The 19281-nt window shown below is 45.3% G+C and overlaps 1 protein-coding gene across 1 annotated transcript in view; it reads left to right on the top strand.

Moving 5' to 3' along the window:
- The window catches only part of ACE2 (angiotensin converting enzyme 2), a 118145-nt gene that overhangs the window by 46107 nt on the left and 52757 nt on the right, over positions 1 to 19281 (top strand). The window contains exon 3 of the mRNA XM_063449146.1: positions 3415 to 3508. Within this exon, the coding sequence (XP_063305216.1) occupies positions 3415 to 3508 (94 nt within the window). The remainder of the gene's footprint in view (positions 1 to 3414; positions 3509 to 19281) is intronic.

Raw genomic sequence — 19281 nt, 5'->3', positions numbered from 1 at the left:
CCGGGCGAACCGCCATAGACTTCAGTAGGCAGGCGAATTTTAAAACCCACAGGGACTCTATCTGGCCACAATAGTGGTTGAAGGGGGGGGGGGTAAGGAGACCTACTCTCCTTCCCCCCCTGGCCCCCACCCATGGGCGGCGGGTGGGGGCCATAAAGATAATGAGGGGGGACTTACTGTCCTCCCCCTCTCCGGCCCCCAACCCTGTGCGGTGGGGGCCCTAAAAATAACAATAATGGGGGGACCTACTGTCCCCCCTGGCCCCCACCCCTAAACGGTGGGTGGGGGCCCTAAAATTAACAATAACGGGGGTACCTATTGTCCCGCCCTGGCCCCCACCCCTGAGCGGTGGGTGGGGGCCCTAAAAATAACAATAAGGGGGACCTATTGTCCCCCCCTGGCCCCCACCCCTGAGCGGTGGGTGGGGGCCCTAAAAATAACAATAGGGGGGACCTATTGTCCCCCCCGGCCCCCACCCCTGAGCGGTGGGTGGGGGCCCTAAAAACAACCATAAGGAGGGGACCTATTGTCCCCCCCGGCCCCCACCCCTGAGCGGTGGGTTGGGGCCCTAAAAATAACAATAAGGGGGGGACCTATTGTTCCCCCCCAGCCCTGAGCGGGGGCCCTAAAATTAACAATAAGGGGGGACCTACTGTCCCCCCCGGCCCACACCCCTGAGCGGTGGGTGGGGGCCCTAAAATTAACAATAAGGCAGGGACCTACTGTCTCCCCCCTGATCCTCCCCCCTGAGCGGTGGGTGGGGGCCCTAACATTAACAATAAGGGGGGACCTACTGTCCCCTCTGGCCCCCACCCGTGAGCGGTGGGTGGGGGCCCTAAAATTAACAATAAGGAGGGGACCTACTGTCCCCCCCGGCCCCCACCCCTGAGCGGTGGATGGGGGCCCTAAAATTAACAATAAGGGGGGGACCTATTGTCCCCCCCCGGCTACCACCCCTGAGCGGTGGGTGGGGGCCCTAGTCACCCCTCCCCCCAAAAAAAATTTTTATCTCCCTACCTACCCCCCTCATCCTAAAAATAATGATGGGGGGACCTTTAACTAAAAACCTGTAAAAAAAAATTTTTTATTAAAAACAACTTACCATTCGATGTTTTCTTTCTTCTAAAATCTTTTTTCAGCCCCCCAAAAAGGGCAAAATAACCGACGCAATAAAAAAAAAAAAAAAAAAACGAGCGCACAAAAAAAAAAATCCATGTTCACCCATGGAGGGTTCCGCGCAGACTGAGCTCTGCAGGGCGGGGGAAGGCTTATAAAGCCTTGCCACGCCCTGCAATTAGGCTAAGAACACTCTGATTGGCTGGTTTAAGCCAATCGGAGTGTTTTTTGTCATTTTACACAGCGTGGGAAAATTCCAAAGAACTTTCCCACGCTGTGTAAAATTACCTTTCCCACGCTGTGTAAAATGACACAGAGCACTGTGATTGGATGGATTTCAAGCCATCCAATCACACTGCTCTGTGTCATTTTACACAGCGTTGGAAAGTTCCCACGCTGTGTAAAATGACAAAGAGCACTCTGATTGGCTTAAACCAGCCAATCAGAGTGTTCTTAGCCTAATCGCAGGGCGTGGCAAGGCTTTATAAGCCTTCCCCCGCCCTGCAGAGCTCAGTCTGCGCGGAACCCTCCATGGGTGAACATGGATTTTTTTTTGTGCGCTCGTTTTTTTTTTTTTTTTTTTTTAATTGCGTCAGTTATTATGGTTTTTTATTTGCCTTTTTGGGGGCTGAAAAAAGAAGATTGTAGAAGAAAGAAAACATCGAATGGTAAGTTGTTTTTATCGAATTTTTTTTTTTTTTACAGGTTTTTAGTTAAAGGTCCCCCCTCATTATTTTTAGGATGAGGGGGGTAGGTAGGGAGATAATTTTTTTGGGGGGAGGGGTGACTAGGGTCCCCCACCCTTTGTATTTAGGGCCCCCACCCACTGCTCAGGGGTGGGGGCCGGGGAAGACAATAGGTCCACCCCTTATTGTTATTTTTAGGGCCCCAACCACCGCTCAGGGGTGGGGGCCGGGGGGGACAGTAGGTCCCCCTTATTGTTATATTTAGGGCCCCCACCCACCGCTCAGTGGTGGGGGCCAGGGGGGACAGTAGGTCCCCCCCTTATTGTTATTTTTAGGGCCGCCACCCACAGCTCAGGGGCCCCCACCCACAGCCACAGGCTGCTCACTGTTTAATAGACATGCCCCTACTCGCGGAATTGCGAGTAGGGGCACAATTTACTAATACTAAGTAATTTTTACTTAGTATTAGTAAATTTGGCCAAAAAAAAAAAAATAGGGGGCGGACCGAACATCGCATATATTCGCCATCCGTGGCGAACACACTATGTTCGCTGGGAACTATTCGCTCGGGACATCACTAGCCACAACATGTAATTTGGTTCTTCGTGACCGACCCATTCAAATTTGTGCTGGGAATAGGTCAGTCCAGTGATTGGAGTGTTGCGCAGCTCGAAAAGCCCTATATAAAGATCTACCCCCAATTCCCAAATGTTTTGGAGTATGAGTTTAATTGTTTTTACAGTTTTTTCTGCCAGTCCATTTGACTGGGGTTTGCCAGGACTAGAATGGGTAAGCCGTATACCTAATTTTGCAGCAAATGTCTTCACCTCAGCACTGGCAAAGGGTACATGGTCACTGATGACTTCTTTTGGGATGCCATGTCTGTCAAAGGTTGCTTTCAGTTTGCCAATCACGGTCATTACAGATTTTTTCAGATAGTTTTAATACTTCAGGGTACTTGGAAAAATAGTCCTCTATCTCTAAGCTTTTGCCCATTCTCATTCTTTCTTTTTTTGCTAAAATATCACTTTTATTGGAAATCTAACCCCCCTCCATATATTATATTTTACAAGGTAGATTCATCTCAGGCTATTCAATGAATTGAGTATTGTAGATTATTATTATTGTATTGTAAATTAATTTCATATTTAAGATCAAAGTAGACAAATTTGAAGCATAACTGACTTGGAATTGTTTTTTTTTCTATGTTAGCTATTGTAGCCTTAAAAGGACACTATAGTCACCAAAACAACTTTAGCTTAATGAAGCAGTTTTTGTGTATGGATCATGCCCCTGCAGCGCATGCACTGCGGTTGCTAATGCTTGAAGCAGATGGACCATTGGCATAGAGTCTATACACATAGTTTGACTGAAAAATGGGAGAAAGACCTTTTTTAAATAGGTTTTCCAACCAATATATACATTTGGTAGCAAAACTGGCATTACAATGTATAGTTTAAATGTCATGCTCTTTCTAAAGAACATATGTGGTTTGGGGGTTACAGCCCCCCTTCAATAAAATAGACTTCTAATAAAATGTTATTAAATGTAACAGACATTTTTATAATTCACCTATAGTCTATTCTAAGTACTGTGTTTATTTTTCCAACAGCTGAAACAGATTTTAAATGAAATGAGCAGAATATACAGCACAGAAACTGTATGTAAACCAAATAATACAGAGGACTGCTTGCCATTCGAACCAGGTAGGTATTTCACTAAATCTTTGAAAACCTTTGTCTTCTGGAAAGCATATCAATTAAACTGTGAACAGCTTTCCCTCCTCACACCCTGATTCTCCTTCTGCAACTGTCATCAAAACAAAACACTAACGTCTCAATGAATACGATCCTAGCAAACTACTTTTCTACCCTACCCTTACCTTTTGTGTCACATTACCCCACTCCCTTTAGCATTTAAGCCAGGCCCTCAATCACTCTGTTCCTGTGTGTCCAACCCGTCTGGTTACAAATACCGGTCTGTTAGTCCACCCATTGTACAGCGCGGTGGAATATGTTGGCGCTTTATAAATGATAATAATAAGTAGGTTTGCCACTCTATAATGACTATTACTATCCAACCCAATCATGTCTGTAATGTCGGTCATAGAGGTGGCAACGCATAAAGTTTCAAAGATAACTAGCAAGCAATTAACTTTATTTAGAGAATAATATCACTGACATAACCTGCCTGATAACCTTTAAACCTTCTGACGATATTCACAACACTAACTGTAACCTAACTTGCACATTATACAAAATATATCTGAGTACTTTGCATACCCCTTTAACAATCTACAAATATTACAGTTAGAATAATTACACAGGTTATTATTAAAAGGAATACCCCAAGCACCATAATCACTACACTCCTGGCACCATCCCATTGTAATTTGTCAAAACGTATTAGAACCATTTGGCAACTTACCTTGGTCCAAAGGACACCCGCTGCTCCAGCCATTACTTGCACTGAGCTAAGCAGCACCCAACAGGGTTTTGCTCATTGGCTGAGTGCTCTGAAGCAATGAGAGTAGTCATGTTTACAGCCATCCAGCTCCTGCAGGAGGAGATCCAGGTAAGTTGTCAAAACATTTTAAAATAGTTTGCCAAATAAAGCTGGGATGATGTGGGAGTGCATCTGGCACCATAACCACTACAGTGGGCTGTAGTTGTTATGCTGTTTGAAGTGTTCCTTAACCCCTTAAGGACACATGACATGTTTGACATGTCATGATTCCCTTTTATTCACAAAGTTTGGTCCTTAAGGGGTTAAAGATTCTGTTACCTTAAAAAAGCCAAACCCAATATTGCCCAATTCTTTTTTTTTTTTTAATTCTTTATTTTTGTTCCAGCATCCGTAACGGCATCAAAAAAATACAGTAGATGACCCACGCAGGGGTCTTTCATGTACATGTAATACAGTGTTTTAACATGATGTATATCGTGTCATTATACATGAGTATAAAGGGTTATGCCGCTCGGCGCTGGTTTTCCATAGTCCGGGCATTGGTAGCCCAAGTATCAAAATGAAACATACCATAAAAGAAAAAATAAAACTAAGTGTCTATTAACATGGTTATTAAAGTTCTGTACCACATTTCGTATCACGTTTACCAGTTAACTTTATTTGGGTCTGGCAATCTGCTGGTGGGCGTGGAGTGTCTGTGTTTGCGAGGTAGTGCTCTGTATACTAACACAGTTACTAATCGCCTTTTGCGTCGTAGTGCATTATTCTACCCAGTTGAGGTAGTCGTACTTGTCTGGTATGTCAAGCCCTCTGCGGTACTGATCAGTCGTACTGAAAGGGGGTAGGATAGGGTAGGTTGGGAGTTACGGGTGAGGGGGGGGGGGGGGAGGTAGTGGGAGGTGGGGGTACTGTGCCCGTTGGGGCGCCCGGCAGGCGGAAGCACGCCGGGCCGCAACCCGCGACTCTCGGTTATTTTGGAATTATTCATTGGCATAAATTTCCCATGGTTGCCAGATTTTTTGGAATGATTTTTCTGTATGTCTGACTTGAGCAGTCAGTTTGTCCATCAGATAAGTGTCTTTGATTTTGACTATCACGTCGTTGTCAGTAGGGACCGTGGGCTGTAGCCATTTTTGTGCTAGTGCCCTTCTAGCCGCCAGCGTAAGTTTATTTAGTAGTTGTTGTTCTTTTTTAGAAAGGCAGTCATTAGGTCTGGATAGGAGGATCGCCCAGGGATCTAGGTCTATGTGTCGTGCGAGGACCTCTTGAAGTAGTGTTTGGATACTTTTCCAGAATTTGGTCACCTCTGGGCATTCCCACCACATGTGGATGAAGGTGCCTTTGCCCCCGCATCCCTTCCAACATGTGTCTGTCGTTGTTTTTCCCATTTTATAGAGTTGGGCAGGTGTGGTGTACCACCTCATGAGCATTTTATATGCTTGCTCCTGTTGTAGCACACAGATTGACGTCTTTGCTGTTGCTTCCCATATGTCTACCCAGTCCTCTCCTTCTATTGCTCCCCCTAAATCAGTTTCCCACTGGTGTATGTAATTTGGGTCTGCGGCTCCTCTGTCTGGGGCACTGAGCTGAGCATAAATTGTGGTGATCATCCCTTTTTGGATTGTTTCGGCGTCGCATAGTCGTTCGTAGAATGTCATAGGGGTCTGGGCTGCTTTCTTTATGTTTGGGAGTCTGGCAAAGTCTCGTAACTGCATGTGGCGGAAGACGTCCTTGGTCGTTAGGGGTGCTATAGTTTGTAGGGTTTCAAAGGATTTGAAGGAATCCCCTATGTACATATGTTTATATCTTTGCATTCCTGTGCTTTCTAATCCCCTGAAGTCTCGTGCGCTCAGCCCGGGCCCAAACGCTTTGTTCCGTAGGTACGGAGTCAGCGGTGAGGGTGTATGTGTCAGGGCGAATTTGGTGGCTGTTAAGTCCCAGATCCTAACGGAGTTGAGGATCGCTGGGCAAGATGTTTGCAGTGAAGGTCGGTCCTGTTTTGGTACCCATATCCAAAATTGAGGGAGGTCAGTGTGCATTAGTTTTGTCTCGAGGTCGACCCATCTGTGTGCGCCCTCCGGTGTATGCCATGCTACTATCTGGGCCAGTTGGGCTGCGAGGTAGTAATGATAGAGGTTCGGGAGTCCCAGTCCACCCCTCGCTTTAGGTCGGTATAGGGTCTGTCGAGCTATCCTGTGTCTTTTTTGTGCCCAGATGAAATTGTCTATGTGTGTTTGTAGTACTTGTAGGTTTTGTTTGGTGACTTTAGTTGGAAGGGCTTGAAATAGGAACAAAATGCGTGGGAGCAGCGTCATTTTGACTGCATGCATCCTACCAATCCACGATATGGGCCTTTCATGCCATTTTTCTAGGTCCCTACAGAGCGCCTGGATGGTGGGCGTGTAATTGGCGCTGAATAGCCTCTCAGGGTCTGCCGTGAGTTTTACTCCAAGGTATTTGAAGTCTGACCGTGTGAGTTTGAAGGGGTAGGTGTTTTTTATGTTGTCCGTTCCTGCCTTGTCCATTTCTATAGGCATGGCTACCGTTTTATCTAGATTAATTTTGTAGCCTGAGACGCTTCCGTACTCTTCCAGTATTGTCACCAGTCGAGGCAGGGATTGAGCAGGTTTGGTTAGTGTGACCAGGACGTCGTCCGCATATGCAGAGACTTTGAACTCCTCCCCTCCCACCTGTATACCCGAGATGTTCTCATCCTCTCTTATCCTCTGCAGGAGAGGCTCCAACGAGAGGACGAAGAGTAGGGGGGAGAGGGGGCAGCCTTGTCTCGTGCCGTTGGTTGTCGCGAACGGGGTCGGGGTCGCTCCCGGCACTTTGGTTTGCGCCCTCGGTTGGGCATAGAGGGCTTTAATGCCCTTTATGAAGGTTTCTGGCATCCGTAGTTGTTCGAGAAGTGCAAATAGGTAGTGCCACTGCACTCTATCGAACGCCTTCTCTGCGTCCAGGGAAAGGATCAGAGAAGGCGTTCGAGATCTCACCGCCCACCATATGATGTCTGCTCCCCTCCTGGTGTTTTCATACAATTGTCTCGTTGGCACAAAACCGACCTGGTCCGGGTGGACCAGCATGCCCAGATGTTGGTTAAGTCTTGTGGCTAAAATCTTCGCGAAGATCTTAACGTCAAAGTTAATCAGGGAAATGGGCCTATAGTTGGAGGGTTCGGTTGGGTCTCTCCCTGGTTTAGGTATAAGCGCTATGTCAGCCGTGAGCATGTCTGAATTGGGGCACCCACCCTCCATCCATTCTGCGTACATTTTCACTAGGTTGGGCGTCAATGCGTCCCTAAAGATCTTATAATATGAGCCGTCAAAGCCGTCTGGTCCTGGGGCCTTGTTGCCCTTAAGGTCTGTGATCGCCTTACTAATTTCCTCCTCATCTATTGGGGTCCCTAAGGTGTGTAGAGCTTCCGGGGCCAGTCTCGGCATGTTAGTCCTAGCTACGTAGTCTGCTACTTCTTTTATATGGTCCGCGTTGTCGCTGTTGAGTGTTGGTGAGTGGTTGTAAATGTTTGCAAAGAAATCTGTGAATATCTGATTAATCTCCGCTGGGTGTTGGGTTATTAGACCCTGTTTATTTTTAATGGCCGAAATGGTATGGTAGGTGGGCTTGGGGTTCAGCGCCCTAGCTAGCAAGGTGTCCATCTTATTAGAGCGTTCGTAGTAGAAGCGTTTTTTGCGAACTAAGTCTTTCCCCAGATCCTCTACTGCTATTGACCTGATTTTATGTCGAAGTTCCCTGAGGTCGTGTAGTCCCTGAGGTGTGGGGTCTTGTTTATGTTTGGCCTCTGCCCCCCTCAGTGCCCTTTGGAGCCCGAAGAGGGTTTCAGCTCTCTGTTTCTTTCTGCGGGTAGCTATTTTTATTAGGGTACCTCTCAGTACCGCCTTATGTGCGGCCCATATCGTGGATTGGGTCAGCTCTGGGTGATCGTTCTCTCTAAAGTATGTCAGAATTTCCTCCCTAAGGTGCTTCTCCGTCTCTGGGTCTTTTAAGAGTGTGCTGTTAAGTCGCCATTTCCATGGTGGTTTAGGTCCCGGGATCCTGAGGGTGAGTTCTATGTCGGCATGATCCGACCAAGTGATGAGGTTAATATGTGCAGTTTGCACCCACGGGATCCCGGTTTGGTTCACCAGGAACATGTCGATGCGAGAGTATGTGGAGTGTGCGGCCGAGAAGAACGTGTAATCTTTCACTCCTGGGTTCCGCAGCCTCCAGGGGTCAAATAGTGTTGCCTGCTGTATAAATTGTGTTAGGAGTTTGTCCTGTCCCCTCGTGCTTTGCGCCCTCTGTCCCCCAGTAGGGGTGCTGCGGTCCACTGTTGGGCAGTGAGTGGCGTTCATGTCGCCCCCTAGGATTAGGATGCCATGTGACAGGGCCTGGGTTAAGGCTTGTATTTGGTCCCAGAAACCTGGGTCCGGCTGATTGGGTGCATAAATGTTAATGAGGTGGTATGTGGTAGCATGGATCGTCCCTGAGACGATTATATATCTTCCCGACGTGTCCGCTTTTGTCGACTGTACTATAAAGGGGCAATTTTTGTGTAGGAGGATTTCTACCCCATTCTTTTTTACTAGGGCCCTGGAGGAATACACCCTGGTGTATGTGTGGTCCTTCAACTGGATCCGGGCTGAGCGCAGGAGGTGGGATTCTTGTATGAAAGCTATGTCCGTTTTTTGTCTTTTCAGTTCCCTCATTAGCAAGCGTCTTTTGGTCGGTGTGTTTAACCCGTTTACATTAAGGGAGGTAAATTTTAGCGTCGTCATGTTGTAGAGTCTTTGAGGTTACCTTGAGTCGCTAGTGCAGCAAGACTATGCTCCGCCGCCGAGCGCCCCCCCCGAGCCCTGCTGTTCCCCCGGTATAACCCGTTGGGCCCACCAGACTCGAGCCCGGACGGGGGTCGGGCCGGGAAGGGGGATGGGGGGTGGGATAGGTGGAAGGATGGGGGGGGGGGGGGAGTAGGGGAAGGTAGCTTGAGGAGGGGGGGGGGGAGGTAGTTGGAGAAAACTCCGGGAAAATGCCCCGGTCTTATCAACTAGTGCCGGGTGTCTCGGGGGGTGACTACCCGCCCCGCGGTACCAAGTGTTAGCGCGGAGGGGGCAATCAATCGCCGAGCACCCCGGTGTCGGTCCTTATGGTACTGTTATTCGTCACCCGTTCCCTGGTCATACCTGTGTACGTAAGTCAGGTCGTCTATGTGTCCCGTCACACGTGACATGTATAAACAACAATATATGCAACAAATATTAACTCAAGAAGTTTTAACGTAATCAGGTTTAGAGCGATAGTAAGAAAAATAAGAAAAATACAAAATTCAAAATTTAGGGCATTCACCCCTTATCCATCCTGTGGGGCTGCCTAATCTTCCTGTCCCTATTCGCCCCCGCTGAGTGTTTTACATAGAGGTATAATATATGTGGGATTCCCGCTTGTGGCTACCCAAGCTACCCTCTAACCCAAGCGTACTGGTTTAACCTGAAATAATGAGGGGATGATTTTTCCGCACAGTGTAATGTCGACTACTCTCCGGCCCTGCCGGTTCCCATGTCCCCTTAAGGTGGGTGGCCCTATCTACCTAGTCTTGATGGTATACTGTTTCCGATGTGGGTGGGGTGGGGGTGAGGGGGTGTGTGGATGGTGATCCTTTCCCTGGGCCCACTGACCCTACTGCTCGCCTGAACTGCTCCCTCCCTCCCCGTTAGCATGGAAGTAAACATAAATATACATAAATACACAACACAGGGTGAAACTTGCGTGTCTAGTTGGATGTGAGGTGGGTATAATAGTCCGCATTGCACTCCGGCAGGGGCCATATTCATCAGGGAGTGTGTGGTCAGGTGGTGCTCTCAGTCCATCTGTCGATACTGCCGGTATAGGCTCGTGATTCTTTACGATCACTACACCGCCCTTGAGTGCCTCAGTTCGTGGTAGGCATATGCAAAGTCTTTTCGCCCTGTGTCATCGACCTATGGCGGTCAGCTTCTTCCTTAGATGGTTCTTTCTTGGGCGGTAGTCGGAGAGTGCCGATGAAAGGCGCTTTTAAGAAATTGTCTCTTTCCTTTTCTGTCCTCGTTCCTTCACTACTTTCTTCTTCCGAGTTGTCGTTTCTTCATGTTTCCAAACACATATTTACAGCACAAAAATAAGAAGAAGGGAGAAAAAACCGGTGGGGGGCATCTCTGTTGCTGCTCTTACGTCCCTTCTTGTTTATATAAAGTCAATATATACCATCAATGGTGGAGCATGTTAAAATCCGGTTCCAGCCTGTGTGATAAATTTGCTTTGCAGGTCGTGGTGGGGTTGCTTGGGTAGTATTTGGTCTTCAGGAAGTCTCTGGTTATTTACATTGTATGAAGCAACTTTGCTTGTGATGCTGAGTTGGGGAGCCACATAAGGGGGGTATCGGTCGTTTTATTATACAATGGAGGCGATGTGGTGGGAGGGGGTCTGTTAGTATCTGTTAGTATGCGTTAAGGTGCAATGCCGTCTAGTGCTTCGCCTTCCCTGGGTAACAGCCCCAGCGCCTGGATACCCCTCTGGGGGAGGTGAAAGTCTGCCGGGATTTCAATTCCTAGGTCCCTCAAGAAGGCTCTGGGGTCCGCCGAGGGCAGGAGCACGGTTGGGCGAGGCCCGTTGAACACAAGCATTTTGAAGGGGTGTCCCCAGGCGAAATTCAGCCCCTTGGCTCTGACTAGGTCAGCTATAGGTTTCCACTCTCTGCGCCTGGCGAGCGTTGCTGGTGCTATATCTTGGTATAAGTGGAGTGTGGTGCCGTCTAGGGTATACGTGTGACGTCTGGTGCTTTTGATGATGGCCTCTTTGGTGGAAAAGAAGTGCCACCTCATAATCACGTCCCTGGGTGGGCCATTGGGGGGTCCTCTGGCCCTAAGTGCCCGGTGCGCCCTGTCTATCACCCACATGTGGTCAGGGATAGCTGGCAGCTGTGTTTTGAACATGTCTATGAGTACCTTCTGGATGTCTGTGTCTTTAATACTTTCAGACAGGCCCTTTATCCTCAGGTTGTTCCTTCTCGATCTGTTGGAAGCATCTTCAACTTCTGCCTCCAATTCAGCTACCCTGGACAGTAGGGTGTTGGTGGTAGTGGCAGTCTCGTTATGGGCCGTTATTACCTGGTCCATCCGCCATTCCAGGGCTTCAGTACGTTGCCCCACAGTTTGTATTTCGGCCTTTACTTCTCTTGCCGATCTTTCAATCTCCCCGGCTAAAAAGTTTTTCACTTCTGCCAGTGACCGCATTATGTCTGACATTGTGGCCTGCTGTGTCGGGGCATTCAGGTCCCTGGTGCCCGGTGAGCTTGGGGAGTCCGCGCTCGCGTGGCCGCCGCCATCTTTATGCGCTTGCGGCCTAGGCGTTGTGAGGAGGTCGGCTACGGATGGAGTACCGTCTCTCCGTTTGTTTCCCGATTTTTTGTGTTGGGCCATCTCCTAAACCTTCTTCGTTGCTCTGCTTTCAGTTTCAGGTGTTGGTGAGCGGGTAATTCGCATCTGGCGTGGTTTTTGGACCGGTCGGGGTGCAGAGCTCTCTGCCTAAGCGGCCATCACTTTCGGCGGTCAAGCCACGCCCCCAATATTGCCCAATTCTTGTATCAGATTCACAGTCTGCTGACCCATATTTTCCACAAACCAAAAACCTTAGATCCTTCATTTTTCTGGCCTCTTTAGATTCGGTCTTGCTTAAAGTTAAACATAACTATATGATGGACAAGTTGACTGCTAAAGATAGGAACTGTCCTCTTACAGAAGGATTGTCCCACTAAACTTATCTTGCCCACTAGCCTAATTACGGGTGTAAGAGTATTGTGACCTCCTGGCCTTGTAGCAGATACCTCCTCCCTCCTTTTATCTTTTTTTTCTTCTCATTTTCTCTTCTTTATCAATTGTGGGTGTCTAACCTTTACTTGTTTTTATAATTAGTTTATATTAGACTTTAACCTAATCCACTGAGAATTAATGTTGAGTATAATAAATATGGATAATTAAGCCACTTTGGTATGAGATCATTATAACAAGTTCTGACAATCATGCTGGGCACAATTTCAAATAATTTTCCTTCATATTTTCCCACCATTAGGGATAATTATTAGTTCAATCTCTTGAAGTTAATTGAAATACCGCCCTCTACTCCCCAGCACATTTACAACTTACTCTTGTTTACTCCAGCAATTAGAGTAAGTGTGTTTTGTACAGTCCATAGTTTATAAAAGAAATTATATATTTTCAAAAGAATGATAATTTCCATTTTGCCTTGAAGTATTACACAGCAAATATTGGTTATTCTAAAGCCCTGTAGAAATCTCACATCCCTTCATTCTGAAAGTATGCTAATTGTCCAGTTTAGTTAGCAATGGGTTCATTGCCAATCATTTGTTTTCTGTTATTCAATAATAGGCTAAAATTGTGTGACACATTTGCGCTTTCTAAATGATATATACCGATCAGTCACAAAAATAAAACCACTGACAGGTGAAGTGAATAACATTCTGTTGTTACAATGGCACCTGTCAAGGGGTGGGATATATTAGGCAGCTAGTGAATAGTTAGTTCTTGGATTTATTGTGTTGAAAGCAAGAAAAATGGGATCTTAGTGATGATGGCTAGACAACTGGGTCAGAGCATCTCCAAAACAGCAAGTCTTGTGGCGTGTTCCTGGTATGCAGTGGTTAGGATTACTAGTAAACCAGGGTCATGAGTGTCCAAGGAGCGAAGGCTAGCCCATCTGGTCCGATCACACAGAAGAGCTCAACATGCTGAAAAACTTAATGCTGGCCATGATAGAAAGGTGTCAAAACACAGTGAGTCGCTGACCAGTCAGAATGCCCAAGATGACGTCTGTACACCCACAAAAGATCCTTAAATGAGGATGTAATTGTCAAAACTGGACAAAGGAAGAAAGTTATCTGGTCTAATAAATCACATTTTCTTTTAGATCAGGTGGATGGTCGGTTGTGTTTGCATTGTTTACCTGGGGAAGAGATGGTAGCAGGATGCACTATGGGAAGAAGGCAGGCCAATGGAGGCATTTTTATGCTCTGGGCAATGTTCTGCTGGATAACTGTGGGTCCTGGCATTCATGTCGATGCTACTTTGACATGAAGCACCTACTTTGAGATTGTTGCAGACCACGTACACCCCTTCATGGCAATGGTGGTCTCTTTCAGCAGGACAATGCACCCTGCCACACTGCGAAAATTGTTCAGGAATGGTTTGAGGAACATGACAAAGATTTCATGGCATTGCTTTGGCCACCAAATTATCCAGATCTCAAGCTAACTGAGCATCTGTGGGATGTGCTGGAACAAATCTGATCCATGGACGCCCAACCTCGCAACTTGCCGGACTTAAAGGATCTGCTGCTAATGTCCTGGTACTAGCAACCACAAGACACGTTCTAAGTCCATGCCTTGATGAATCAGAGCTGTTCTGGCAGCACGAGGGGGACCTGCAAAATATTAGGCAGGTGCTTTTAATGTTGTGGCTGATCACTGTATATTTACAGATATGTCTGCTTGTATCTATGCCTGTCTTTTTGGTTTGGGTAGATTTGTGTATTCTTATGAGTGTGTTTATTAATGTATGTATGTGTGTATATTTTGATGTATCTTTTTGTGTTCTATTTGAGTATGAATGTATTTATACATGTTTGGGCAGGATCAGATTTACTCTCTCTGTTGCCCCAAGGACAGCTTCCTCAATTCACCTCCTGCGCTCCTTCATGCACAAATATATATATACATTCAATATTTGCCACTCATTAATGAGCAGCAGACAGGATTAAAATAATTTTACAAGATGAGATCAACTAAAAAGTGGTTGGGGTACAAAATCCCGTGTAACATTTATTTGAATCACTTGAAAAGTTTAATAAAATTTACAGCAAAGTGTGGTGTGTATGAGTGTATCACAAAGCTCCCCCGCAATGAAACGCACATAGAGTTATTCACTAAAGTTAGCAACTAAGGTGAATTCAAAGTGAGTTTAAAATTCAAGGTAAAAAGAGGAATAGAAAAAAATCTCCAATTCAGCTATTTTTCAGCTAAAATTTGAAATTCACTTTGATTTGCACAGTTATGTGTGCAGCTCTTCAGCAAAGCAACTAACATCTATATGTACTGTTTAAGTGTATCACAGAGCTTTGCATCAATAAAACTCAGGACACACATTGCTCCTCTGAGTGTGATATGTGTGTTATGTGTCTGGTTGGCTGAGTGTTGTAAGGGTGTCTGAGCATGATGTGCTTGGGGTGTTTATGTTATTGGCAGAATGTGATGTGTGTTGGGGCTTTCTGAATGTGATGATTGGGGGTTGGTTGAATGTGATTGTATTCAATGAGCTCTTTACCAGTTATATTTACTCTCCAGTTATATCTCACTCCATTTCTCTCTCACCCATAACTCTCTTCATTTGTCTTTAACTACCTGTCTCTTCATTGGTGCCTCTCACTCAGTCTTTAATGTGCAAGAAACGCCACTCCCTCAAAATGCCCCGGCACATACCTTGTCAGCCTTTTGTCCTGGTGGGTCTAAGAGCTGGCCGGCTGGCCACCCCGAGCGTGGCATCTGCACATGTTGGAGGCGGGAGCGACAAACACATATACACACTCACAAACAGAGCAGAGCAGAGAGAGCTCAGGGTAAAGCACTCCCTCACTCTCGCTGCTCTGCTCTGTTTGTCAGTGAGTGTGTATACGTGTCTGTCACTGAGTGTGTATGCGTGTCTATCAGTTATGTATGAGTCTGCCAATGAGTGTATGATTGTCTGTCAGTGAATGTGTGTGTCAGTGAGTGTGTATGTGTCTATCAGTGAGTATATGTGTGTCAGTGTTTGTGTGTCTGACATTGACAGTGTGCCTCTGTCAGTGAGTGTATATGCATGCCTGTCAGTGCGTGTGTCTGTCAGTGAGTGTATGTGTGTCTGTTGGTGAATTTGTATGTTTTAGTGAAAGTGTGTGTTGGTTAAACAGTGTGTGTGACAAGGACTGTGTATCTGTCAGTGAGTGTATGTCAGTGTATGCATCAGTGAGGACATGTGTCTGTCAGGCAAAGAGCATGTTGGTTTTAAACAAAGAAATGTAGAAGGGAGGGGGGTGCCTGAGTTTTCTCATGCCTAGGGCAGCACAAAACCAGAATACACCTCTGCCCATATCAGTCTCGGCCCTTTCTACTCCCCAACTAGGTTTTCCCCAATGCCGATCCCCTAACTACGTCTCATAACGAAGTGCAAAAATCAAGTGCCATAGAAAAGCATCAAAGTGCTGGAACCAAGTGCCTGGGTAATGTTATTTAAAAGGCACATATCACTCATCTTTAACAAAGGTTAAAGTGGCACTATAGTGCCAGGAACACATACTTGTATTCCTGATACCATAGTTCTAAAACCACCATTTAGGTGGTCGGCTCTACTCACCTAGGGTTAGAAAGGTGATTTACTCACCTTTTTCCAGCACCGCTCAGGATTTCTCGCCCCTGGCCCCACTCCTGATCCACCTCCTTGGCTGCCATCATCAGAATTGATGATCTCAGCCAACCACAATTCTTTCCCATATGATCTCATTCAAGAAGACAGGGTGGTGGAGCCAAATGCTGCCTTGGCCAATCAGCATCTCCTCATAGACATGCATTGAATCAATGCATCTCTATGGGGAAAGTTCAGCATCTCCATGCAGAGGGTGGAGACACTGAATGTCAATGATGCACAGTGTGTAGCATTGCCCCAAGAAGCACTTCTACTAGCAGTGCTTTCATTAAAAAGCCTGCAGGGACTGACTATACTCACCAGAACAACTACATTAAACTATAGTTATTCTAGTGACTATAGTGTCCCTTTAATTAATTTATCCTCCATGATTTATCATTGACTCACTGCACCTTAACAATAGCAATATATATGTGCAAATCTCTACACAGCATGTGTACTGCAATTCGCAAACCACAAGTGGCTCTTGGAAGTGGAAGGGCTGTGCTACTCCCTACAGCTTCACCGTGGTGGTCACCACAAAATTAAATGGGAGGAGTTTGAAATAACTTTATGGTACACTCATAAGAGTGGTCAATTTGCCAGACTAGCCAATGCATCCTAACCCCACTCCCACATTGAGTGCTGCATCCAATGGAGGACGTAATTTGCAAGCACTGTCTCTGTCAATGGCAGATGCAGACCCGATTAGTAAAATGTTCCCGTGTCCTGCAGTGCCACCCCTCTTCCACCTGCTGCCCCAAGGCCATAGCCTTTGTGACCTTGTAGAAAATCTGACCCTATGTGTGGGTTAGTTTATTTGTATATTTATATACAATAGAAGCTTGTGAAGTTTTAGGATGGTGGTGCACTAAACTCCATCAATGAAGTCCGATTTCACCCCCTAGCTATATACACATAACATTCTGTGAGGATATTTATGGGGTAATAAATATTCAAAAATAATATTTTCACAAAAATTATCAAAAATTAATTTAATAATTTTTAGTATATCAACAATTTATATCTTGGCACTGTCACCCGAATAATGATATAAAGCTAAGAATTACCCACGATTTAAATTTTCTTAGATCCTAGAGGAATTTCACAAGAGGATTTTACTCCACACAGTAATCACAAATTAATTATAAAAATATAATTTATTGTGACAATAATAATAAAAATTGTATATGTAACATGAGTGACAATAATCAGTGAATACGGTATAACATAAGTATACAATATGGCAATGGTTTCAACACAATATAGACAGCTAAATAGTAGTGATGTCGCGAACATGAAATTTTCTGTTCGCGAATGGCGAACGCGAACTTCCGCAAATGTTCGCGAACGGGCGAACCCGGCGAACCGCCATAGACTTCAATAGGCAGGCGAATTTTAAAACCCAAAGGGACTCTTTCTGGCCACAATAGTGATGGAAAAGTTGTTTCAAGGGGACTAACACCTGGACTGTGGCATGCCGGAGGGGGATCCATGGCAAAACTCCCATGGAAAATTACATAGTTGATGCAGAGTCTGGTTTTAATTCATAAAGGGCATAAATCACCTAACATTCCTAAATTGTTCGGAATAACGTGCTTTAAAACATCAGGTATGATGTTGTATCGATCAGGTAGTGTAAGGGTTACGCCCGCTTTACAGTGACAGACCAAACTCCCCGTTTAACGCACCGCAAACAACCGCAAACAGTCCATTTGCACAACCGCAAACTCCCCACTTGCACAAAGTTGGATACCAAGCTAGCCATGTCCCGTTCCTTGTCCTCACTGATGTCATTGAAGGTCTCTTCCTCCACCCAGCCACGTACAACACCAAGGGTCCCCTCAAAAGGTGACAAGCGCCCTGTATTTTTTTTTTTTTTAAATGTACACTACTGTTACACCAGATATGAGTTGCACTGGTGTGACACTGTGCCCTGGCAGGCCCTGAAATGCACACGTGTGAAGGAAACTGACTGCTATTATATTACAGTCAAAAAAGTTTTGTTATTTTTAAATGCAAGCTATTGTGACACCAGATATGAGTGGTGGCACTGGGACCACCTTAAAAATATTGGATATCGCTAAAAATCATGATCACTATATACTTTCTCTACAAACCTCTAAAACAAACCAAACTACTCATCCATCCGCTATACCACTTTATCCCACCTAGAACTAGTGCCCAGTTAAAATACTTGACTCTTACTTACCCACACTCAGTCATGCCACACACATTTCACCACTACTCTCACTGAATCCCTCTGACTACGGCTAAATTCATCTTCTACATCAGAACACTACTCTTAAGATTGGGTTGTATCCATGTCTCGGGTCTTTCATTTAGAATAGGGGCAGCTTCGGTCTCCTTCAACACTGACACTCCAGTGCATATTATTAAAAGATTGGGCAGATGGAAATCCTCAGTCTACAACCGATATATTCCTCATCCCGAGAAAGAAATGAGGAAAGCTTTTAAAAGTTTGGCTTTGTAAATTTGATGCAATAAGTGTGTTTTTCTTTAATACCTTTTCACCCTCTTTGCATGAACCCGATTTACATATATTACTAATATGTTTCTGAACATATATATTATATTATTCACTCACTCACTCACTCTCTGGGCCGGCCTAAGACATCATGCTGCCTACGTCCAACGATAAATGACTATGGGGGATAATGCATAATAAACACAGGTTACTGGCTATGGGGAGGATAATGTATAATAAACACAGGTTACTGGTTATGGGAGGATAATGTATAATAAACACAGGTTACTGGCTATGGGGAGGATAATGTATAATAAACACAGGTTACTGGCTATGGGGAGGATAATGTATAATAAACACAGGTTACTGGCTATGGGAGGATAATGTATAATAAACACAGGTTACTGGCTATGGGAGGATAATGTATAATAAGCACAGGTTACTGGCTATGGAAGGATAATGTATAATAAACACAGGTTACTGGCTATGGGGAGGATAATGTATAATAAACACAGGTTACTGGCTATGGGAGGATAATGTATAATAAACACATGTTACTGGCTATGGGGTGATAATGTATAATAAGCACAGGTTACTGGTTATGGGAGGATAATGTATAATAAACACAGGTTACTGGCTATGGGAGGATAATGTATAATAAACACAGGTTACTGGCTATGGGGAGGATAATGTATAATAAACACAGGTTACTGGCTATGGGGAGGATAATGTATAATAAGCACAGGTTACTGGCTATGGGAGGATAATGTATAATAAACACAGGTTACTGGCTATGGGGAGGATAATGTATAATAAACACAGGTTACTGGCTATGGGAGGATAATGTATAATAAACACAGGTTACTGGCTATGGGGGGGATAATGTATAATAAGCACAGGTTACTGGCTATGGGAGGGTAATGTATAATAAACACAGGTTACTGGCTATGGGAGGATAATGTATAATAAGCACAGGTTACTGGCTTTGGGAGGATAATGTATAATAAACACAGGTTACTGGCTATGGGAGGGATAATGTATA

This window comes from Pelobates fuscus, chromosome 1 (assembly GCF_036172605.1).
Source record: "Pelobates fuscus isolate aPelFus1 chromosome 1, aPelFus1.pri, whole genome shotgun sequence".
Lineage (NCBI taxonomy): Eukaryota > Metazoa > Chordata > Amphibia > Anura > Pelobatidae > Pelobates > Pelobates fuscus.
The sequence above is the reverse complement of the archived record's forward strand: the minus strand, read 5'-3'. Positions and strand labels throughout refer to the sequence as shown.